The 19,467-nt window shown below is 37.6% G+C and overlaps 1 protein-coding gene across 1 annotated transcript in view; it reads left to right on the top strand.

Moving 5' to 3' along the window:
* Positions 1–19,467, top strand: part of bbs9 (Bardet-Biedl syndrome 9) — a 187,495-nt gene that overhangs the window by 81,419 nt on the left and 86,609 nt on the right. The window contains exon 13 of the mRNA XM_057339762.1: positions 8,178–8,318. Within this exon, the coding sequence (XP_057195745.1) occupies positions 8,178–8,318 (141 nt within the window). The remainder of the gene's footprint in view (positions 1–8,177; positions 8,319–19,467) is intronic.

Genomic DNA, 19,467 nt, shown 5'->3' with positions numbered 1-19,467 from the left:
TAATAACAATGCATACTTTAGGATAAAAGCAATAATAAGCTATAAATGCAACATTTTAAATGATTTTCCTAGCTAACAAACACTCTCGGGCACCTCACCGCATATTGAAAGACGCCAAACGTTGTTTTAAAGAGCCACAAAGTCACTGTCGACCAGTTAAATGAACAGTTCTGATGTTACAGCAAATGTCACCAGATCGTTTTCGTGTATGAAATACTGTCCTCAATGAGATGCGTCTGGAAATATAACGACAAAATCCTGCATTTCAATCCTAGCCCGACAAGACCCAAATAATTTATGCTCCTAGGGCCGGGCATCTGTGCACAAGCGCTACTGTCCTCACTTTACGATCTGGACCGAAGCACACTTACATTATTATGATGCGACTGTTTTGAGGTAAACGGTAAGAAAAGCACACACTCTCTCATCACAACACAATGTTAAGTTTGTGATTTATTAAATGTTCGACTTCATGTGTGTGTTGCGGAGACCCATCTGCTTAAGTAACACGAGAGCTTTTCAAATAACTCTGCGACACTGCGTAATGTCCGACAAACCTAATATTTGAAGCAGTTTGAGACGCACAGTAAAACATGTCTGCATGTGATCGTGTCACACGTACCTGAAGTTTTTTTCCACGAAGGAGAGGAGCTTAAGGAGGATTTTAAACAATGTCATGAGTTCAAATAAAACAATCTGCATACCGGGCCTGAGTCACAAACAATCATACTCCAAACATTTTTCTAAATTAACTTTAAAAAGAAACGAAACGAAATAAATGTAATTTGCCATTAAAAACTAATCTAAACTATTTTAATGGCTGAAAACGGTCTCAAAATTTACATCCTGCATTCAAACTGTGCCACAGCCTGCCTGAGTAAACAAAAATACTCCAAACATTTTTCCTCATTAAATCATTTTATGAAGAAATGAAACGAAAAATGTGTTTGAATTATTTAAAAAACCTGTGTTGTTATTATTAGCCTAAAACAAATGTGGCTGTGTTTTTGGCTTCATCTTCACTCTCTCACTTTCTGCTGACATGACAATGACGTAGTTTAGAGCGGCTTTAATGCGCCTTCATTTACACTAAACCTGAGCCACATCAGAGTCACCTTTGATACTAGGGTCTGAGGACGGTCAGAGGCGGCATATTTTAGATCGGCTTTCGTGCGACATTGCGTCTTTACACAGGAATTTAATCCGCCACACAGACGCCTTAACTCGCCTGTGTAAAGACGCCATTGGGCTGGTTATGAAGAAGAGAGGTGCGTGGCAAGGATATGATACTGAAGTTGGTGATAAAATGGGAATCATTGCAGTTTTTGATAGTGGTGGGTTGTGGCCAGGTTTTCAGTGCTTTCACCTACTCTGGTCCATCTGAACACCTTGAGTGTCAACGATGTATCCTAGGAAGTGGATTTTGAGAAGGATACAAATTAATGGTACAACGTCTGGTATTCTTTCAGACGTTTGAGGTCTAGTTTGACATTGTGAGTATTCTCTGCCTGGTTTATGGAATAAATCAGGATTTCATCAATGTAGATGATTACAAATTTGTTGAGAAACTTATTTCATGATTTCATTAATACAATTATGAAACACAGCTGGGGCATTCATCAATCCGAAAGGCATCACTCTGTACTCGTAGTGACCAGAAGGTAACAAAAGCCATTTTCCATTCATCTCCCTTGCAAATTCTGATCAGTTTAGAAGCACTTCGTAAATCGAGTGCATCCTTTTTCCCCACAAAAATGAAGCTGGAAGCGACAAGGGACATCGATGGTCAGATGAATCCTTATTTTACTATGTCACTGATGTAATCCTCCATGGCCTTCTGTTTCTAGGAGAGAGAGAGGATATAGCCACCCTTTGGGGGTATAGCCTCAGGCAGCAGCTCTATTGTACAGTCCTATGGCCGATGAGGATGAAGTTTAGTCGCCAGCTGTTGACTGAAGACGTCCTGGAATGCCCGGTGCTCGGAGGGGATCTGAACTGGACACAAGGGTTCAGGACTTTCTACCGAAGTGGCGTTGATACCTAAAGGATTCTTGGGGCTTAGCATCCTTATCCATTTGTAGGCAGATCTCAAAGCAACAACCTCCCCACTGCAGGATCTTTCTGGACTTCCAGACCATCTCTGGTTTGTGGCCGTTGTCCATTCGGAGCGTGATTGTGGCGGAGTAATAACTGATGCAACCTCGACCCAACGGCTTTCCCAGGATCTTGTAGATGGCCAAAGGCAGTTAGATGCGCTTTCTGGGCAGATGAAGGTGGTTGAGAAGGTGACGGGAGATATAGTTTCCTGGTGCACCATAGTCGGTCAGGGCTTTGGCTGAAACAGATACAGATTGGGACATTACTATAACATTCGTATGTGAAAAAGTTAAAACCGCTGCAGGAGGCTGAATCATACTCACCGTGGTTCGAGGTGGACGAACTGGGTTGCGATGAAGTGCCCAGATCCCCCACAATATATACACAGACTAATACGGCATCGGCTTTCATCCTTGGAGAGGCAATAGTTATCTATTTTCATCAGTTCGGGTGCTGGAGAGGCCAAGGAGGTGATGAAGGGAGCTGGCGGAGGAGTGGTAGTGGAAGGAGTGGACAGGATGGGCAAACAGGCAGAAATCCTCTGGGGAAACTCGAATTGAGCGTGGAGAGCAGTGCTGCTGCAGTTTTTAAGTCAGGCGTGTTTTGCATGCATCTCTTCAAGCCACGCAGTTTTAAAGTTTAAAGAGGAGAGGTGTTTTAAATGACAAAATAAAATATTATATTAGTAAAACCCAATTTGTGGAGTTTGCACTTTGCAATGTACATAATAGGCTAAATACTTGAGTACTGTACTTAAGTACACTTTTTGAGTGTCTGTACGATTATTAAAGGGCAAGTTCACCAAAAAATAAAAATTCTGTCATTGTTTACTCACCTTAGAGTTGTTCCAAATCTGTATTAATTTCTTTGTTCTGATGAACACAGAGAAATATATTTGGAAGAATACTTATAACCATACAGAGCTTGCCCCCATTCATATTTTTTTTGTTCTGTTGAACACAAAAGAAGACATTTTGAAGAATGTAGGACAGCAAACAATTCTGGGGCACTTTTGACTCATTGTTTTGTTTCCTACTATGGGAGTGAATGAGTAAATGATGACAGAATTTTTGGGTGAACTTGACCTATAAGTATTATTTTTTTCAGGATACTTTTTATTGTACTTCACTACATTTGCATTTTCTTGGCCACCGTCCCCTCCCTCTCACTTTTAGGAGAGACTATTGTCGGCTGCTTCCAATATGACACACCTGAATCAACTCATCAGCCTTGGTGTGTTAGGGAGACATCCACAACATTTTGGGAGAAGGCTAATGAGTTCAGTTGTGTATACTTTTCCCATCTCTAGTTTAGTTATTATAAGCAAAAGATCTAATTAAACTTTTATCCGATGAATCGAGAAAAAAATCGCCCAACTAATACTCACTAATAAGAAGTTACCAGTTACGCATGGAACTGCGACTAAACAGACCAACTGAGGTAAACTTTTAACCCATTTGAAGACGAAAGCCATTTAATGAATAAAAAAATGAAAGAAATAAAGCATTTAAAGAGAAAACATAACTTCCTGGAACTATTTGAAGGCTCCATGAATCACGTGACACTCCAGCGTTTTGGACTTCCGTTGGCAGAACTCTCTCTCTCAATGGCTCTGGGTATATCCACAGACAAAAACGGGATTGTCATAAACATTTACTTACATTCAGTATTCATTTATGTGTTTTTGGTGGGATAGTTGTTATAAATCAAAATAAATTATTTGTATTATTTAGGGTTGTGCCGGTAAGGGATTTTCCACTGATTAATAAACTGCATTTGTATAATGCTTATTGTGAACTTTAACACTAGATTTTTAACGAGAAAATCATTTCTTTTCTCGTTTCTGTTTGCTTGTTTTTATTCTTAAAGAATAACCATAAAAATAAAACACTATCATGGCAAACCGATACCTGAAATCACATTCAAGCTTTATTCATATTGTCAGTCTCTCTGACTGGCCATGAGAACTTCAGAGAAAAGCCCCATTCATGAATCCTATTGTCCTGAATGAAGCTTGTTCTGTGTAGACGTGAATGGTGTCAAACAGTTGATATTAGAACATTTAATAAATAAAACTATTGAGCCAGTAAACTAAATGAAAGCATGTTATAAGCGAACGCCAGCTGCCCCGACTAATGTTGCCAGGGTAGACTTTCCAGACAGTTTTCTATGCCTGTGCTTTTAAACAGCTCTGCTAATGAGCACAAACCCCACCTCCTGAAGAAAGTGTCCGAACAACAAATTGACTCCAAGCACTGAAGGTGCCTACTAAACCCATCCAGTGAGTAGTGAACGCACGCATTGAAAGTCGTGAACACACACACCCGGAGCAGTGGGCAGCCATTCCTGCAGCGCCCGGGGAGCAAACGGGTTAGGTGCCTTGCTCAAGGGCACATCAGTCATTACTTGCTGGCACTGAGAATCGAACCGGTGACAGTCTGGTTATGAAACCCCACTCGCCTCTGTGTTCGTACCAACAATATTTATTATGCGTATTTTAAGATTTATCGTGGCACAAGGCCCTCTCGCCTCTTTTGTTTGCATTTTCAATAGAACCTTTGGCCATTGCTATCAGTTATATTAGGAGGGCAAGAGCAGTTTCTTTGTATGCACACAGTCAGTTTTATATATTTCTGACCCTTCTAAAGGGTCCTCATGTCCTAAAAAAGTTCGGGAAGCTCTCTGGCTATCAATTAAATTTACAGAAAGATTCCCCACTAATTTACATACCCCACGGTATATGTGTGTCTAGTACTTTTTCTAAACTTTTTACTGAGAACCTCACCTGTTTATTTGAACGAGTTGCCCATTTTAAAAAATGGTGTTGGGGATTTAAAGTGTTGGGCCTCACTTCCATTATCAGCCATGGATAAATTCTATCAAAATGGATGTGCTGCCTAAGTTTACCTATCTGTTCCAGTGTATCCTAGTGTTTATTCCCAACTCAGTTTTGTAGGCGATAGTGCTCTCACCTCATTTATATGAAATAGAAAACCTGCTAGAATTGGTAAAAGTCTTCTACAACGTCCTAACCCACTGGGCGGAATATCTTTGCCTAATTGGTAACACTTTACTTAAAGCATATATGCATAATGCATTATAAATATAGTTTAAATATTATGCCTTGTAATGCACATTATAATGCATTGTAATGTTTCATGATAATTGTAACTACAGTTAATACATTATAAAAATTATCAATTCATTGTTACAATTAGCATTTTTAATTTGGTTATAATTCTTTGCAACAACATTTAGTGTATTACAACACACATTACGAACAATTATAATGCATCATTAATAACCATTTATAATGCATTATACATAAAGGCTTTAAGTAAAAGTGTGTTACTGCCTAAGTTTCAGTGTTATTATGGGGCCTCAAATATTAGCCCTATTTTGCACTGGCTCTATAAAGACCCTGGAGCTCATGCTCTGTCATGGGTAGCCATTGATTCTGCATCATACTTGCATTCTCCTCTAGTAGCTTTAGTTTCCTTTCTCTGTAACAAATTTACTAAAAACCTCATTGTTAAAAAAACAACAAAGGGGTGCTAAGGAACACAGAAGCAGCAACATACAGTGACACAATGATATTTAAATAATGCGGTCAGCTATATGTTTTGGCAGATGTACAATGGCTTAGAACACAGCACAACCATTTAGAATCAAGGACCAGAACTTGAGACTATTTCATCACTGTTTAGTGTTTGGACAAAGCAACATGTAAAAATTCCATGTTTGTATGTCCCATTATTCCCATTTTTTAATTTGCTGTACACACAAATCTATGTACCTTTCCATTATACATATACATACTATAAATAGTCAAATTGCGAATCACATCATTATACAGGTAATATACACGCTCTTAAAATGAGGTGTTAATTATTAGCACATTGTTTGTGTTATGCTATTTAACGCATTGTGTTATTTTAACACATTAGCTAGGTATGCATTATGTAAACACCTTAATTGATACGATTAAATTTCGAATTGAAAGGGGTGGTATAGACCTAAAGCAAGAGGAAAAAAATAAGAATGTAAACGCTTGAATCAGAGTATTTTCTCAATCGGATTTGAAAATAACCTGTGCCAGTGCATAGTGCAGTGCTGCATATGTCTTAAACATTTTATGTTTACGTCAAGTAGGCCTATTGAAAATCACACAAAACTCACCACAAGAACTTGTTTTATCAAATGTCACGTGCATTATTAAGGGAGCGGGGACACATGCTGCACATTCTGCAGGGCTCGTGTGTTCTTTAATAACATGACGTAAAGCAAAGAAAGATTGTTGTGTTCAAAATTAAAATGTTGTTTTCATTTAATATATGAAAATACCGACTATACTGACTTTATACATCCATCCAGAGATGATGTGTGATGTTAAACGCTGTACGCAGTGTTGCCAAGTCCCGTTACGTTTAAAGTACTTGGACAATGGGGAAATTTCTTAAACTGTTGTCGTGGTTGTTTTTCCACTGGGATAAAAGTGAAAGAATTGTGTTCATCAGATGTTGATATATGGGCTATGCGATTCAGTTTGTGCTTGGTTTTGGATAGCCATTGGGGTGGTTTTGTAACGCGAATCAGGCAACTCTAGCTGTGCGCTTGCGGAGAAGTTCTGTTCGGGATATATTTAATGTACATGTGAACACATTTTTTAATCGTATTACATTATTTCGCGGACATGTAAACAGGACTTTCATAATTTGCAATCAAATTTAATTCATTCAGATTGACTATAATGGGTGCATGTAAACATTGCTGTTTTATAACAACAATTTTTAGAGTGCAGAAAACAGAAGATATCTTTCAGCTGTCGGCTGCCTGTGAATGGTGACCACAGTAGATATGACATAATTGATGAGGGTTTTCTTGTTTGGTCGCAATTTGAGTAACATGGAAATACTGTAATAATAACAAAAAAAGAAGGGTTGTAGTTCCTTTATTAGCCTTTTTACAATGCTTTCTCCGTTAAAATAGTCTGATGGTTCAATATGAAACGTTCATGACAAAATCAAGTTAAATGATGTGCCTACATTTTCATAATTTATGAAACCATAAATGTAATGGATCATTAGAATGCAACTTTGGTGAACCAGATCTGTTACCCTTGTGATGTAGATAGTGTATGTGCTGTTCTTCTATAAGTACGGTACACACAAACATATGGTAATTTTTAAATTCCAATATGTCTTTCGTTTTAACACTATAGGGTCTAAATATGATAACAGCATATTTTTGGAAAAATTGTTTTCAGTTTGAAGTATTTTAAACAATCCCTTTTTAAAATGTAACAATGGCACCAAGTTTGCTTCATATTTCACATTATACTGCAAAATGTTTATATACATTTTTTTTAAAGCATTTGGCCAGAACTTCTTACCCATGTGATTCATATCAGTATACTCAAGGTAACCATTCATTTGCACTTTGAATCTTATAATATATTGCTTGAAGATTACTCCAGCCTCTGGATTAGTCTTAATTCTGCCACAAATATTTTACATTTTAAAAAAATTGATATTTAATTTTTATCATATTTAAACTTTGTATGATTTATATTTTCTTATTTGCTCTAAAACCTTTTTCTCAGGATAAAAGAGTCAATTGATGAGAAAATTGATGCAGCTGCTGGAGACATTAATGAATATTCACCAGTGACAATTTGAATGTTGATTTTAAAAACATACAAACCAAAGGGCTTGCATTAAGTTGTATTTTAACATCATAAAATATGGCAGTCAATATACCGCAAAAAGTGTCTTTAGCACACAAGATTAAAATGAAAATAGGCTGCATACTGCATTTCTACAACAAATAAAGGGGGAAATGCTTCACTAAACTACAGTACAAGTGATATGAAAATGTAACACCACGGAAACTACTGTCAGGTATGGCCAGGTCAGGATTTTTGCAGCTGATACCAGTCACAGATTTCTTGTTATTATTGGCTGATATAGTTGGGGATGTTGACAGGTTTACTGTAGAATGTGGATTTAAGTGGTAGATTGAGCTTATTGAATGCTGTATGTTTGAAATGTTAATGTGTCATTCTGTTTTTGTTTTATCAGGAGTACCAAGTGTGTCTCAGTGTAAGTTCACCTTGCCTCTTCGGCTAGTGTGCTCCCCGTCCTCACCATGCAAAAGCGCCAAGTACAAGATCACTGTGGACACCAACAAACCTCCCATCAACCTTAATGAAGTTTTCCCAGGTACAGTATCACTGGTTAATAAGAGGGTTTTTTTTCAGTTAAATGTATGTTTCATAACTCTATTTCAATCCAGTCATTTCTAAATATTATGGATAAATCATATTAAAATACATAGTGACAAAAGTAAATTACATGCCTGACCTGAAAAAAATCATTTTAGTGTTTTTTTTTTTAGTTTCTCACCCTGCAAAATACAATTTCTGATGTGTCTTCCTCTATCTATAATTTCATAACACATGAAAAAATGTATAACATTGTATTATTAATTTCGATATGTACGTGCTGCGTGCTCGCTCCATGGCGTGCTCGTTCTATGTACTGTACGTAGCCGCTCACTCTGAGGAAGAATAAAAAATGTCGCCTGCAGCACGAGAGCGTCATCGATTTCGTCGACACGAGTCAGGGGGGCGAAAAAAGAAAAAGAAAGAAGAGTTTCAGAAAAAACTAAGAGGATCATTCTATAAATTTGTGAAAGCTAACGTTAGCCACTATGAAGATGCTATGATCAACACTTCTACTGTTGCTACCGTCGAGCTGCGAGAAGACATAGTTCAGGGTGGGTAATAAGTGTTCCTTGAAAACATTGACATTTTTCGTTAAATTGAACCACATAAATTTTTTCTTGAAACTTATAGGGAACTGCCGCGTTACAAAGTTTGTTGTTTAAAAAGGTTTTAAAGTAAAAAAAACTGTCAACAAATGTCATTTTGTCAATTTCAAACGTTTGAACATCTGAATAATATACGTATATGAGTATAGCCTAAATATTGACTTGTTCAGTGAGTTGTTAGGAGTTGAATCGCACTTCAACATGTCAAAATAAAGTGACAGCTGACTTGAGCCAGGAGGTAATGATTTACTGTTACTGTGTTAATCCAGTTGATTTGTCCATTTCAGTGTAACAGTTACAGTTCATTTGAATGATTGAATGATAAAGTTTCCATTTTTAATAATGCTGTTAAACTGACTGAACGAAGAGACGCGAAGGCATTACTGATCAAATAAGAGCCCAGGGTTATCTGCGAGTGGTTATCTCTCCCCCATCTGGATACATCAAATGGATGTGTACAGTAAAGGTTTACCCTCTTTAATCTAATGCTGTTAAATTGATGCAAACAGACACAAGATAAAGACAATTTATTTTACATTTCAGAAAAAATGAAATAAAGCAATGTTAGTTTCATAAACGTAAACAGACGAGAATAAAGTTGCAGTATTTTATTGTTATCTTAGACTTTTGTGAGATGAGTACGTAATGAAAAAGGTAAATTAAGTGACATGTTTAGTTATATTTGATTATTTGTACTTCTATTCAGTCACAGAGTTATTCAATTTAAAAGTTGTTTGGTAAAGAGAAGATTCTGTAATTTAATGCAGCTTGGAGAACTGCATTTAGGGAAATTTGGGGAAATTGTAATGTTCAGTCATTTATTCAATGAAAGTAAAAAAAAAGTGTATTGAAGAAAAGTTAATATGGTTTTATATACAGTATACTGTCAATTATAGTTTGTGGATAGAAAATCGGAATCGGCAAAAATCGGAATCGGCAGGTTTCACTTGTAATAAAATCGGAAATCGGAATCGGCAAAGAAAATTGCAATCAGTGCATCTCTAGTAAATACTCAGAGCTGTTACAAGAAGGCTGCGAAAAAGTATTGAATAAAGGAGTACGATTAATTATTAGCAATGTGTATTAGAGAAAAACATTTATTTCATAATGAGATTCCCTCCATTTAAAAAGCTTTATTCTCTAATTCTCTAATGAAAAGGCTTAATGATGCAGATTTCTTTTCACAGCCTTCATTGGTCATATTTACCTAGGGTATGCAAACTGTTGAGCACAACTTTATCCACAGTAAACATTGAGGGATTTCAATCGAACTCACAACAGACTTTTTGTGTTTTAAATTATCCTAATTTAAAGGAGTAGTTCACTTCAAAATAAGCCCCAATTGACTTTCCATAGTAGGAATAAAAAATGAAAATCCTGTCATGAATTACCCTCAAATTGTTACCCTCAACCTTAGGGCCTCCATTCATTTTCTGAACACAAATTAAGATAGTTTTGATGAGGTCCTGGAGCTTTCTGACTCCCCACTTAGACAGCAACATAACCAGGACTGTACAGTGCGACATATATGTAAAATGAAATCGGTCTGTGTGAAGAATACATTTACCAGTGTAGCACGCATGCGATACAGTTTGGTAAGTGCAGTGACAGATCCGCGTGTTTGTGTGAAGTGCGTTTTTCATTGTGCTTGTCTGTGTGTGACGTTAATCAAGGGCCACTATTTTACTTAATTTTAGTGTATTTTGTGAGTGAAACTTGTTTTCCGGCTGCATTAAGTCCATATAACTACTGTAGATGCAGCTGTTCTGTATGCGTGAGTGAATGAGCTGCACAGTTGAACATACTACACGCGTGACAGTGGACTTGTCTGCAGCTCACTGTATGAGGACATGAACACATGAACTTCATCTCCAGACTTTCTCTGAGAGTTTATTTCACAAGCATTTCACAGTTTGAGTAAATCTACAGTCAACAACACTGAAACTCAAACGCCTTCATGACGACCCGTCAAAATAAAGTCCCATTAACCTGAATACGCAGATGAAAAAAAGCTGTAGTATACTATAGTATTTGCTATAGATAATCGTAGTACCCTTGTAGTAAGTTGATAAACTGTTGTGAAACTGTAGTATACCATAGTAAGATTCAAAAATACTATAGTATCTAGGACTTTTACTGCAGTTTACTATAGTAAATACTATAGTATTGTATACTGCTGTATTTTATGTGGACAAATATATTACTTTTGTATAATACAGAACTTAGAAAAATGAAAACTAATTTAGGTAAACCAAAAATCATGTGGCCCTAATTTATCCATCTGTATTTAACATTAATTTCATTTGTCAGTTGCTTATTCGTGTGATAAACTGCACTTGTGTTTTTTAAAGATGACAACAGATGTTTTATACATGTGCTAGAACTGTTTGGCCTGTGCTACAAAATTTTAAACCTCTGTAGCACCAGTGCTATGTGCACTAAAAGTTAATGTACAGCCCGACATTTAAAGGTCCGGTTGAACGCGCAGTTTCTGCCAATCTCATATTAATCTTGAGTACCTATACAGTAGTATTGCATACTTCGTATCATCGAAGAGTATTTCAGGGCTTGACATTAAGCATTGTCATGTGGTTGTCCTTCGGACAAGTAAATTTGACATTCACTTGTCCGAGTACAAAAATTACTTGTCCAAAGATAAAACAATGATATTTCATTTGAATTATAATATAATATAATCAATATAATTGTTTCGGATTTAGATTGGTCACGTTTGCTTCTAAGCCTTTTAACTAGTGTCCGCTTTGGCCGCCTGAATTTGGTTATAGGCCTACTCTCGTGACTGCTATAAAACAATGACAAGCAGTAATTACTATTAGTGTTAAGGCTGTAAATTAACTTTTTTTGCACATAGCACTGGTGCTAGAGAGGTTTAAAGTTTGGTAGCACAGGCAGAAATGTGCAAGTGTAGTTCATTATGAATGGGCAGATGACTGACAAAAGACATTAATGTTACATAAAGATGGATAAATTAGGGCCATATCATTTTTAGATTACCTAAATTTGTTTGAATATTTCTAAGTTCTGTGTTTTTCCTTTTTTACTATACAATAGTGGTATATTTGTCCACATAAATTACTGTAGGTTACTATAGTATTTACTATAGTAAACTGCAGTCAAATTCTTACTACATTGTTTTTGAACTTTACTATAGTATACAGTGTTTATCAATTTACTACAAGGGCACTTCAATTTTCAATAGTACACTACAGTATTTTTTGTCTGAGTGTTCAATTTAACGGGACTTTTATTTTGACGGGTCTTTGGGTAGACGCTTGTTTGCAGATAGCTTCACTCAAACAGTAAAACGCTCATAAAATAAACTCTCAGAGCAACTCTGGAGATGAAGTTCATGTGTTCACATCCTCATACAGTGCAGCACAGATAAGTCCTCGACCATCACTCCTGTTGTATGTTAAACTGTGCACATAATTCACTCAGACACCCAGCCAGATGACATTTAACGTTAAATAACAGGATTCTGCGTCCGCGTGGACTCAGTGCGGTGCGGATTATTGTCACACAAACAAGCACAACCACGACAAACACGCAGCTCTGTCTAATGCATATATTCTTATTATTCTACATATATGTCGCACTGTTATTTTCTTCAAGTTACTTGTCCGGTCGGGCAAGTAAAATTCTCTCTCACTTGCCAATACAAAACATTTACTTGTCCCGGACAAGCGGACAAGCGTTAATGTCGAGCCCTGTATTTAGTTTGATCACATTTATAAAAGATAAAGTACGATTATTTCTGAAAACAAATGACCTCCTTGGGGTCACACTTCAACTTCTTTCACTATTGCAAGAGTAACGAGCTGCAGCTGCAGGCCCACAGTGCAGCCAATCTTGATGGTAGGTAGGTCTTCCTATTGCTTGTCGGTTGACGTGTGGGAGGGCTATTTCTTTGGCCTTGCCGTGGGCGTGCTTTTCCGGGAGAATTGCCCAAGAAAAGTTGTTACATAACGGCTTTTCATGTTCAAAAAAACTTTCCGAAACCTATATGAACCTTGGGGGTGTATCGGGCACAGAAATACTATGTAATACATTCAACTCGTTTTTTTTTTTTTGACAAGTTGACCATGTTAAGCATGAGAAGCCAGCACTTTTAACATTGTAAAAAAGTCAGAATGCATTAAACAGCTTTAAATTACCCCTTTAAATCGCAAGACATTTCCTGTGGCCTTCACTGTATAAAGCAACAATAATACTTTTTGTGTGCAAACAAACAAAAATAACAACTTTATTCAACAATTTCCTGACTTGTGGGTCAGTGTCTAACACGTGTCCGGAAGACCACGTGACGCATGCGTGTGTGGAATAGTATCCCTTTAAATAGTGTCGCCATGATAACGTGTCAAACTTTAATATTATATTTAGCTGTTTTTAAAGCTCTCGACATGCTTAAAATTTAATGAAATTTGGCCCACAAGACAGTGGGTGTCCAGTAAATGTGCCAATACAGCCAAATTCACAATAAAGCAGTTCTTTTTTTTACTTATTTATCTGTTTCTGTTGTCAGACAACAAAAAGTATGTAATAGTGAGTAAACGAGACCACTTAAAACTGTAAACCATTATCCATATGTCCATACAGTCATATACGTTTAAATAAAAAAGGCTCAAATAAGGACAATCAGTGAAACACTGTTTCTTATGTCTACTTCTCATTCACGTGTCAGCAAAGAGAATAGATACCAAGAGATGGAACTCTGGTGCTTTTTGGGAAACAGCCACTAGGTGGTGCTTCAGTAGCGCGGCTGCCATTTTGGGGTGAAAATGCCAGCTGGACAATAGCACAGACATACAGAATAGCGCAAAAGAAAATTCTTAAATTAAGTCATCAGTAAATTTTATGACACCTACAGTAAATGTTGTATTGTCTTATATATGTTTTATGTTATCAGTTGTGTAATCCAACCATTTAGCCTACTTTATTGAGTATTTCCATTTTATTCAACTTTACACATTTACTATTACTATATCAGTTACTATTTCTCCGCTAGGTCTCGAATATATATTGTACGTTGTGGGGGTGACCCCGAATCGTCGACGATTCGATGCTTCGATCGGAGGACTCTGATTCGACTACCAATCTCACAGTCGAATCTTTGCAGAGGTGTTATGCAATGGGGATCATGTCATTTTGGCAGAGATGTGTCATTTTGGCAGGGCTCTAGAGTGCGACCTAATTTCTCAATGGTGCGACTAAAAAAAATCTGAGGTCGCACCAGTGCGACCAGCCGTTCGAGGGAAGAAAAAGTCTCTGCGAAAGTCTCCCTGTGGTTCAACAACAGACACATTAGGCCCATATCGTGGTCTAAACCAATCAGAGATAGTGAAGGGCGGATCCCCCTCTGATTGGCCGTTGTCCAGATATTCCTGTACGTGTGTGTACGTTTGAAAATGATGTGCTGCAGTCAGACAGAGAGAGGTGAGTAGCCTAGGCCCGTCAGATAAACAGAGTGGATGTAGCCGCGGATGATGAGAGAAGATGAAAAGAACGATTGACAACTTTTTCGTTAAGAATGTTAAGTTAAGGCCTGATCCGTCCGAAAATCATAACCAATGCTCTGACATGCTAGACTGCGACTAAATGGTGTCATTTTGCGACAATTTTTCCTGCCAATGCGACAGGTTTTTCTTAATAGTCGCACCGGTGCGACTGTCAAACTGATCGATATATAATTTTTGCGTATTATAAATTTAATGCGCAGAAATGTTATATTGCGCAAGCTGCGCATTCAGTCACTCATTTTCGTTTCCCCTCCTTCAACCATTCACTTATCTATCAGTGCCCCCACCCCCAAAGACGTAATTCGTAGTGATGGGAAGTTCGAGTCATTTTTGCAATTCGGATGTTTGAATCTCGTTCAGCAAAATGAACGAATCTTTTTTCGAGTCATTTTGTTCATCTGAGCAGAGTTAAATTAATGTTGCATGTTAATAGCCAAATTACCCCATAACGTTTATTTATGCTAGTTTTGATCAGATATACAATAAGAAATAACTTATATTGTAGTTAGGGACAAGTTATGAGAAACAGTTATTTAATTATTTCCTGACAGCATTTCTGTAAAGTTATGTATTTATAATTCATTAACAATTTTGGGTCACTCGGGTATGTAATAAGGTTTACAGGTTGTTGTTTTTTACTAAAAAGTCTCATGCAGTTTGCAAAGTATATACTCAACTCAACTTTATTTATATAGCGCTTTTACAATTTTCATTGTTACAAAGCAGCTGTACATGAGACATATTGACTATAAGCAAAATAATTAAAGTTGTACCTGCAGAAACAAGAAAAGGTTGAAAACACAGAAGACAGACATACCCACATACAAAACACTCCACACACACAATATGCACACGTACTAACACACATAGACATAGAGACACACACACACACACGGATGCGCACGCACACACACACACACAACACACACACACGTACGTACACAGACAAGTACGCACACACACACACGCTCAGTGAGAGCACACATTTAGGATAAAGGAGAGAGAAGCACAGGTCAAATATAACAGACTATAAATTCCTATATGCAATATTAATTAAGTAAAACTTTAAAATTCTAAAGCAGCCCCCCCGGTCAGGCAGATAGTGCAAAAACAGTATGCAAACGGTGGCGAGGAACCCAAAACTCTAATCGAGAAAAAAAACCTCAGGAGAACCCAGGCCCAACCAGGGGATTCCAGTTCCCCTCTGGCAAAAGCTGCTGCCTCTGCACAAGCTCCAGAGAACTTGCACAACAAGGCTAAATAAAATAAATAAACTTAATAATAAAATAAATTATAGTTTAAGATTATCATTAATAATCTAATAGCATTTGAAGTTTTGTGGTGAAGACATGTCAAGAGACCGCGTCCTTCTTTATCCAGCTCTATCATCTCAGCTCTTGTCAGGTCCCCACTTCCCATTCTCCGCTCTACCATCAGGTCAGGCCATGAACTGCATCCTGCTCGCTGTGGTAACCTTGGAACAATGAGACAAGACTGGCTGAGAGTAGAGTACTGTTCTGTACTCTTTGATGCAACAAGTACATCAGTTGTGTTTTTGGTTCCGGTTGATCTAACTAATGCAGCCTAAACCCTCTGAAGATTTATATTATGGAAGAGTAGTGTATGCAAGATTAAAAAGATGCGTCTTTAGTCTAGATTTAAACTGACAGAGTGTGTCTGCCTCCCGGACAGTGCAGGGAAGACTATTCCAAAGTTTAGGCGCTAGATAGGAAAAGGATCTACCACCTGCACTTGATTTTGAAATTCTAGGTATTACCAACTGACAGGACGCCTGAGAGCGTAATGCACGTGAAGGACTGTAATACAAAAGGAGTTCATTCAAGTACTGAGGAGCTAAACCATGTAAGGCTTTATAGGTAATAAGCAAGATTTTAAAGTTAACGCGATGCTTTATAGGTAACCAGTGCAAGGTTGACAGAACCGGGCTAATATGTTCATACTTTTTTGTACGTGTAAGAACTCGAGCTGCCGCGTTTTGGACCAATTGGAGTTTTTGTAATAAGCCTGCAGGGCAACCACCTAACAGTGCATTACAGTAATCTAGTCTTGATGTCATGAATGCATGAATTAACTTCTCTGCATCTGAGATTGACAGCATATGACGTAGTTTAGATATATTCTTAAAATGGAAAAACGCAATTTTACAGGTGTTGGCGACGTGGCTCTCAAATGACAGATTACTATCGAATAGAACGCCAAGATTCTTTGCTGACGACGAGGGTTTTATGGAACATCCGTCAATAGTTAAACAGTATTCTTGGTTGTTACTTATAGCAGTTTTCGGTCCAATAAGTAACACTTCCGTTTTGTCCGAGTTCAGTAATAAAAAGTTGTTACTCATCCAGTTTTTTATATCGACTATGCATTCCATTATTCGATGGAACTGCTGTGTTTCATGAGGCTTCGAGGAAATATAAAGTTGAGTATCATCAGCATAACAGTGAAAGCTAACTCCGTGTCGCTTTATTATATCTCCTAGAGGTAGCATGTATAATGCGAAGAGCAGAGGCCCTAAGACTGAGCCCTGTGGTACACCGTACTGGACTTGCGATTTGCGTGACACCTCATTGTTTATTGCTACAAATTGAAAACGGTCGGATAAATAAGATTTAAACCATTTCAAAGCTATTCCCTTAATGCCGACATAATTTTCGAGTCTATGTAGGAGTGTGCTGTGGTCAATGGTATCGAATGCAGCACTAAGGTCTAGCAGCACCAATAACGAGATACAACCTCGGTCAGACGCCAATAGCAGATCATTTGTAACTCTGATCAAAGCAGTCTCTGTACTGTGACATGCTCTAAATCCAGACTGGAATTCTTCATTGATGTCATTCCTTTGGAGGAAGGAGCATAATTGAGTTGAAACTACTTTTTCCAGAACTTTAGATATGAAAGGTAGATTCGATATAGGCCTGTAGTTCCTTAGTTCTCTAGGGTCGAGTTTTTTTTTTTTTTATATAATAATAGGCTATTGAAACCATTTAAATGTGCAATTATTTAATAAGAGATCACTTGTCTAATATATGCATTAGACATAAACACTGACTTTACTAGTGTTGCTTATGTTTATATTTTGCCAGCACAGTTCTTATGCAAAATAGTTAAGATAAATTAAAAACACATGCAGAAATCCACAAGAAACATTTATGAATATACTGACAGGAAAAAAGAACAGAACGGTACGTTTTAGAGCAGATGTTTATTGCACATATCTTTTGATAATTTTATAATATTTCTTCCTATAATACAACATATAACACGTACACCATGCATTTGACTGATGATCCGGGAAGTGGTCACGTAACGTTAAAGACTCGGTCTCGAAGACTCCGGTACAGGCTGCAGGTTTGCCTGCGGAGCTACCATTTGACAAAAGAACAAAAGGCCGGTGACTCGAGAGACGAACTAATCATTTAGGAGTCGGACCCGATGACTCGAGAGACGAACTAATCATTTCTCTTTCCGGTATTAAGGACTCGGACCCGATGACTCGAGAGACGAACTAATCATTTCTCTTTCCGGTATAAGGACTCGGACCCGATGACTCGAGAGACGAACTAATCATTTCTCTTTCCGGTATAAGGACTCGGACCCGATGACTCGAGAGACGAACTAATCATTTCTCTTTCCGGTATAAGGACTCGGACCCGATGACTCGAGAGACGAACTAATCATTTCTCTTTCCGGTATAAGGACTCGGACCCGATGACTCGAGAGACGAACTAATCATTTCTCTTTCCGGTATAAGGACTCGGACCCGATGACTCGAGAGACGAACTAATCATTTCTCTTTCCGGTATAAGGACTCGGACCCGATGACTCGAGAGACGAACTAATCATTTCTCTTTCCGGTATAAGGACTCGGACCCGATGACTCGAGAGACGAACTAATCATTTCTCTTTCCGGTATAAAAGAACAAAAGGACTCGGACCCGATGACTCGAGAGACGAACTTCATTACGGTTTCTGGTACAATGTTGCACATGCGCGGTCAACACAAAATAAACGAATCACTCGCTGAGACACTCGTTACTCCCGAGTCATTTTAAAGATTCGTTCAAAAAGAACGAATCGTTCATGAACGACCCATCACTAGTAATTCGCGGGTTACGGGTAAGAGGCGAAGGACCGAAAGAGCAGATGAGTGAAGCGCTCAATCTTGCAACTTAAATAAATATGCAGAATACAAGAATTTCTCCTGCTAAGGTACAAAACAGCAAAGATAACGAAATGTGTTGCGAGTGTTGTATGCATGTGAAGCTAATGCAGGAAACATGCGTTTAAACTTTAAGCACTGAACTATTGTATAAAGCTCTCTAACAATACTGCAAAGCATACAAAACGTTATACATCACGCTAAATACTATTTATTTGTAAGTCGCTATTGATAGAAGCCAAACGTGTATCAATGCAGCTTTCATGAAGAATAATCACTAAAAGCCTTCAGGTCTCGCGGGTTGTTTGAGATATGCGCGCGCCCAGAGAGTCAGAGCACAAAATACTAAACGAGTTCTCTTTCATGGCTTCTTACTCTGAAACGGACATTTTAACACAAAATAACCTAAAAATTCCCATATTAACAAGAAACCTTGTAAAGGTATTCAGTCTGTTTCGTGACCAAACAGTTGGGAAACAAAACACGTGTTCCAGTATTGCGCGAGCTCTTAAAGGGGCAGCAGCATAATAAAGATATCTGTTTATAATGTTCATCAAACAACAACGGACGGGCCCAAAAACACTCACTGATATTAAAGGAATTGTGTTCTCTTATAGGAGTCGTTCACAACAAATAAAGGAAGAAAGTAGCTTTAAGAAAGATGTGCTTTAAATATGGTAAAGTGTTGAAAGAGAGTTTACATATACAATACAAATAATTCAATCATAAACAATGATTTGTATTAATTTCTAATTGATTTATTAATGTATTATACACATTTTAATGAAGTTTTAGTGATTCATTTTTCTTACCTCACCGCAC

This window comes from Triplophysa rosa, linkage group LG8 (genome assembly GCF_024868665.1).
Source record: "Triplophysa rosa linkage group LG8, Trosa_1v2, whole genome shotgun sequence".
Lineage (NCBI taxonomy): Eukaryota > Metazoa > Chordata > Actinopteri > Cypriniformes > Nemacheilidae > Triplophysa > Triplophysa rosa.
Note: the sequence above shows the minus strand (reverse complement) of the source record. Positions and strands in the feature narration are given on the sequence as shown.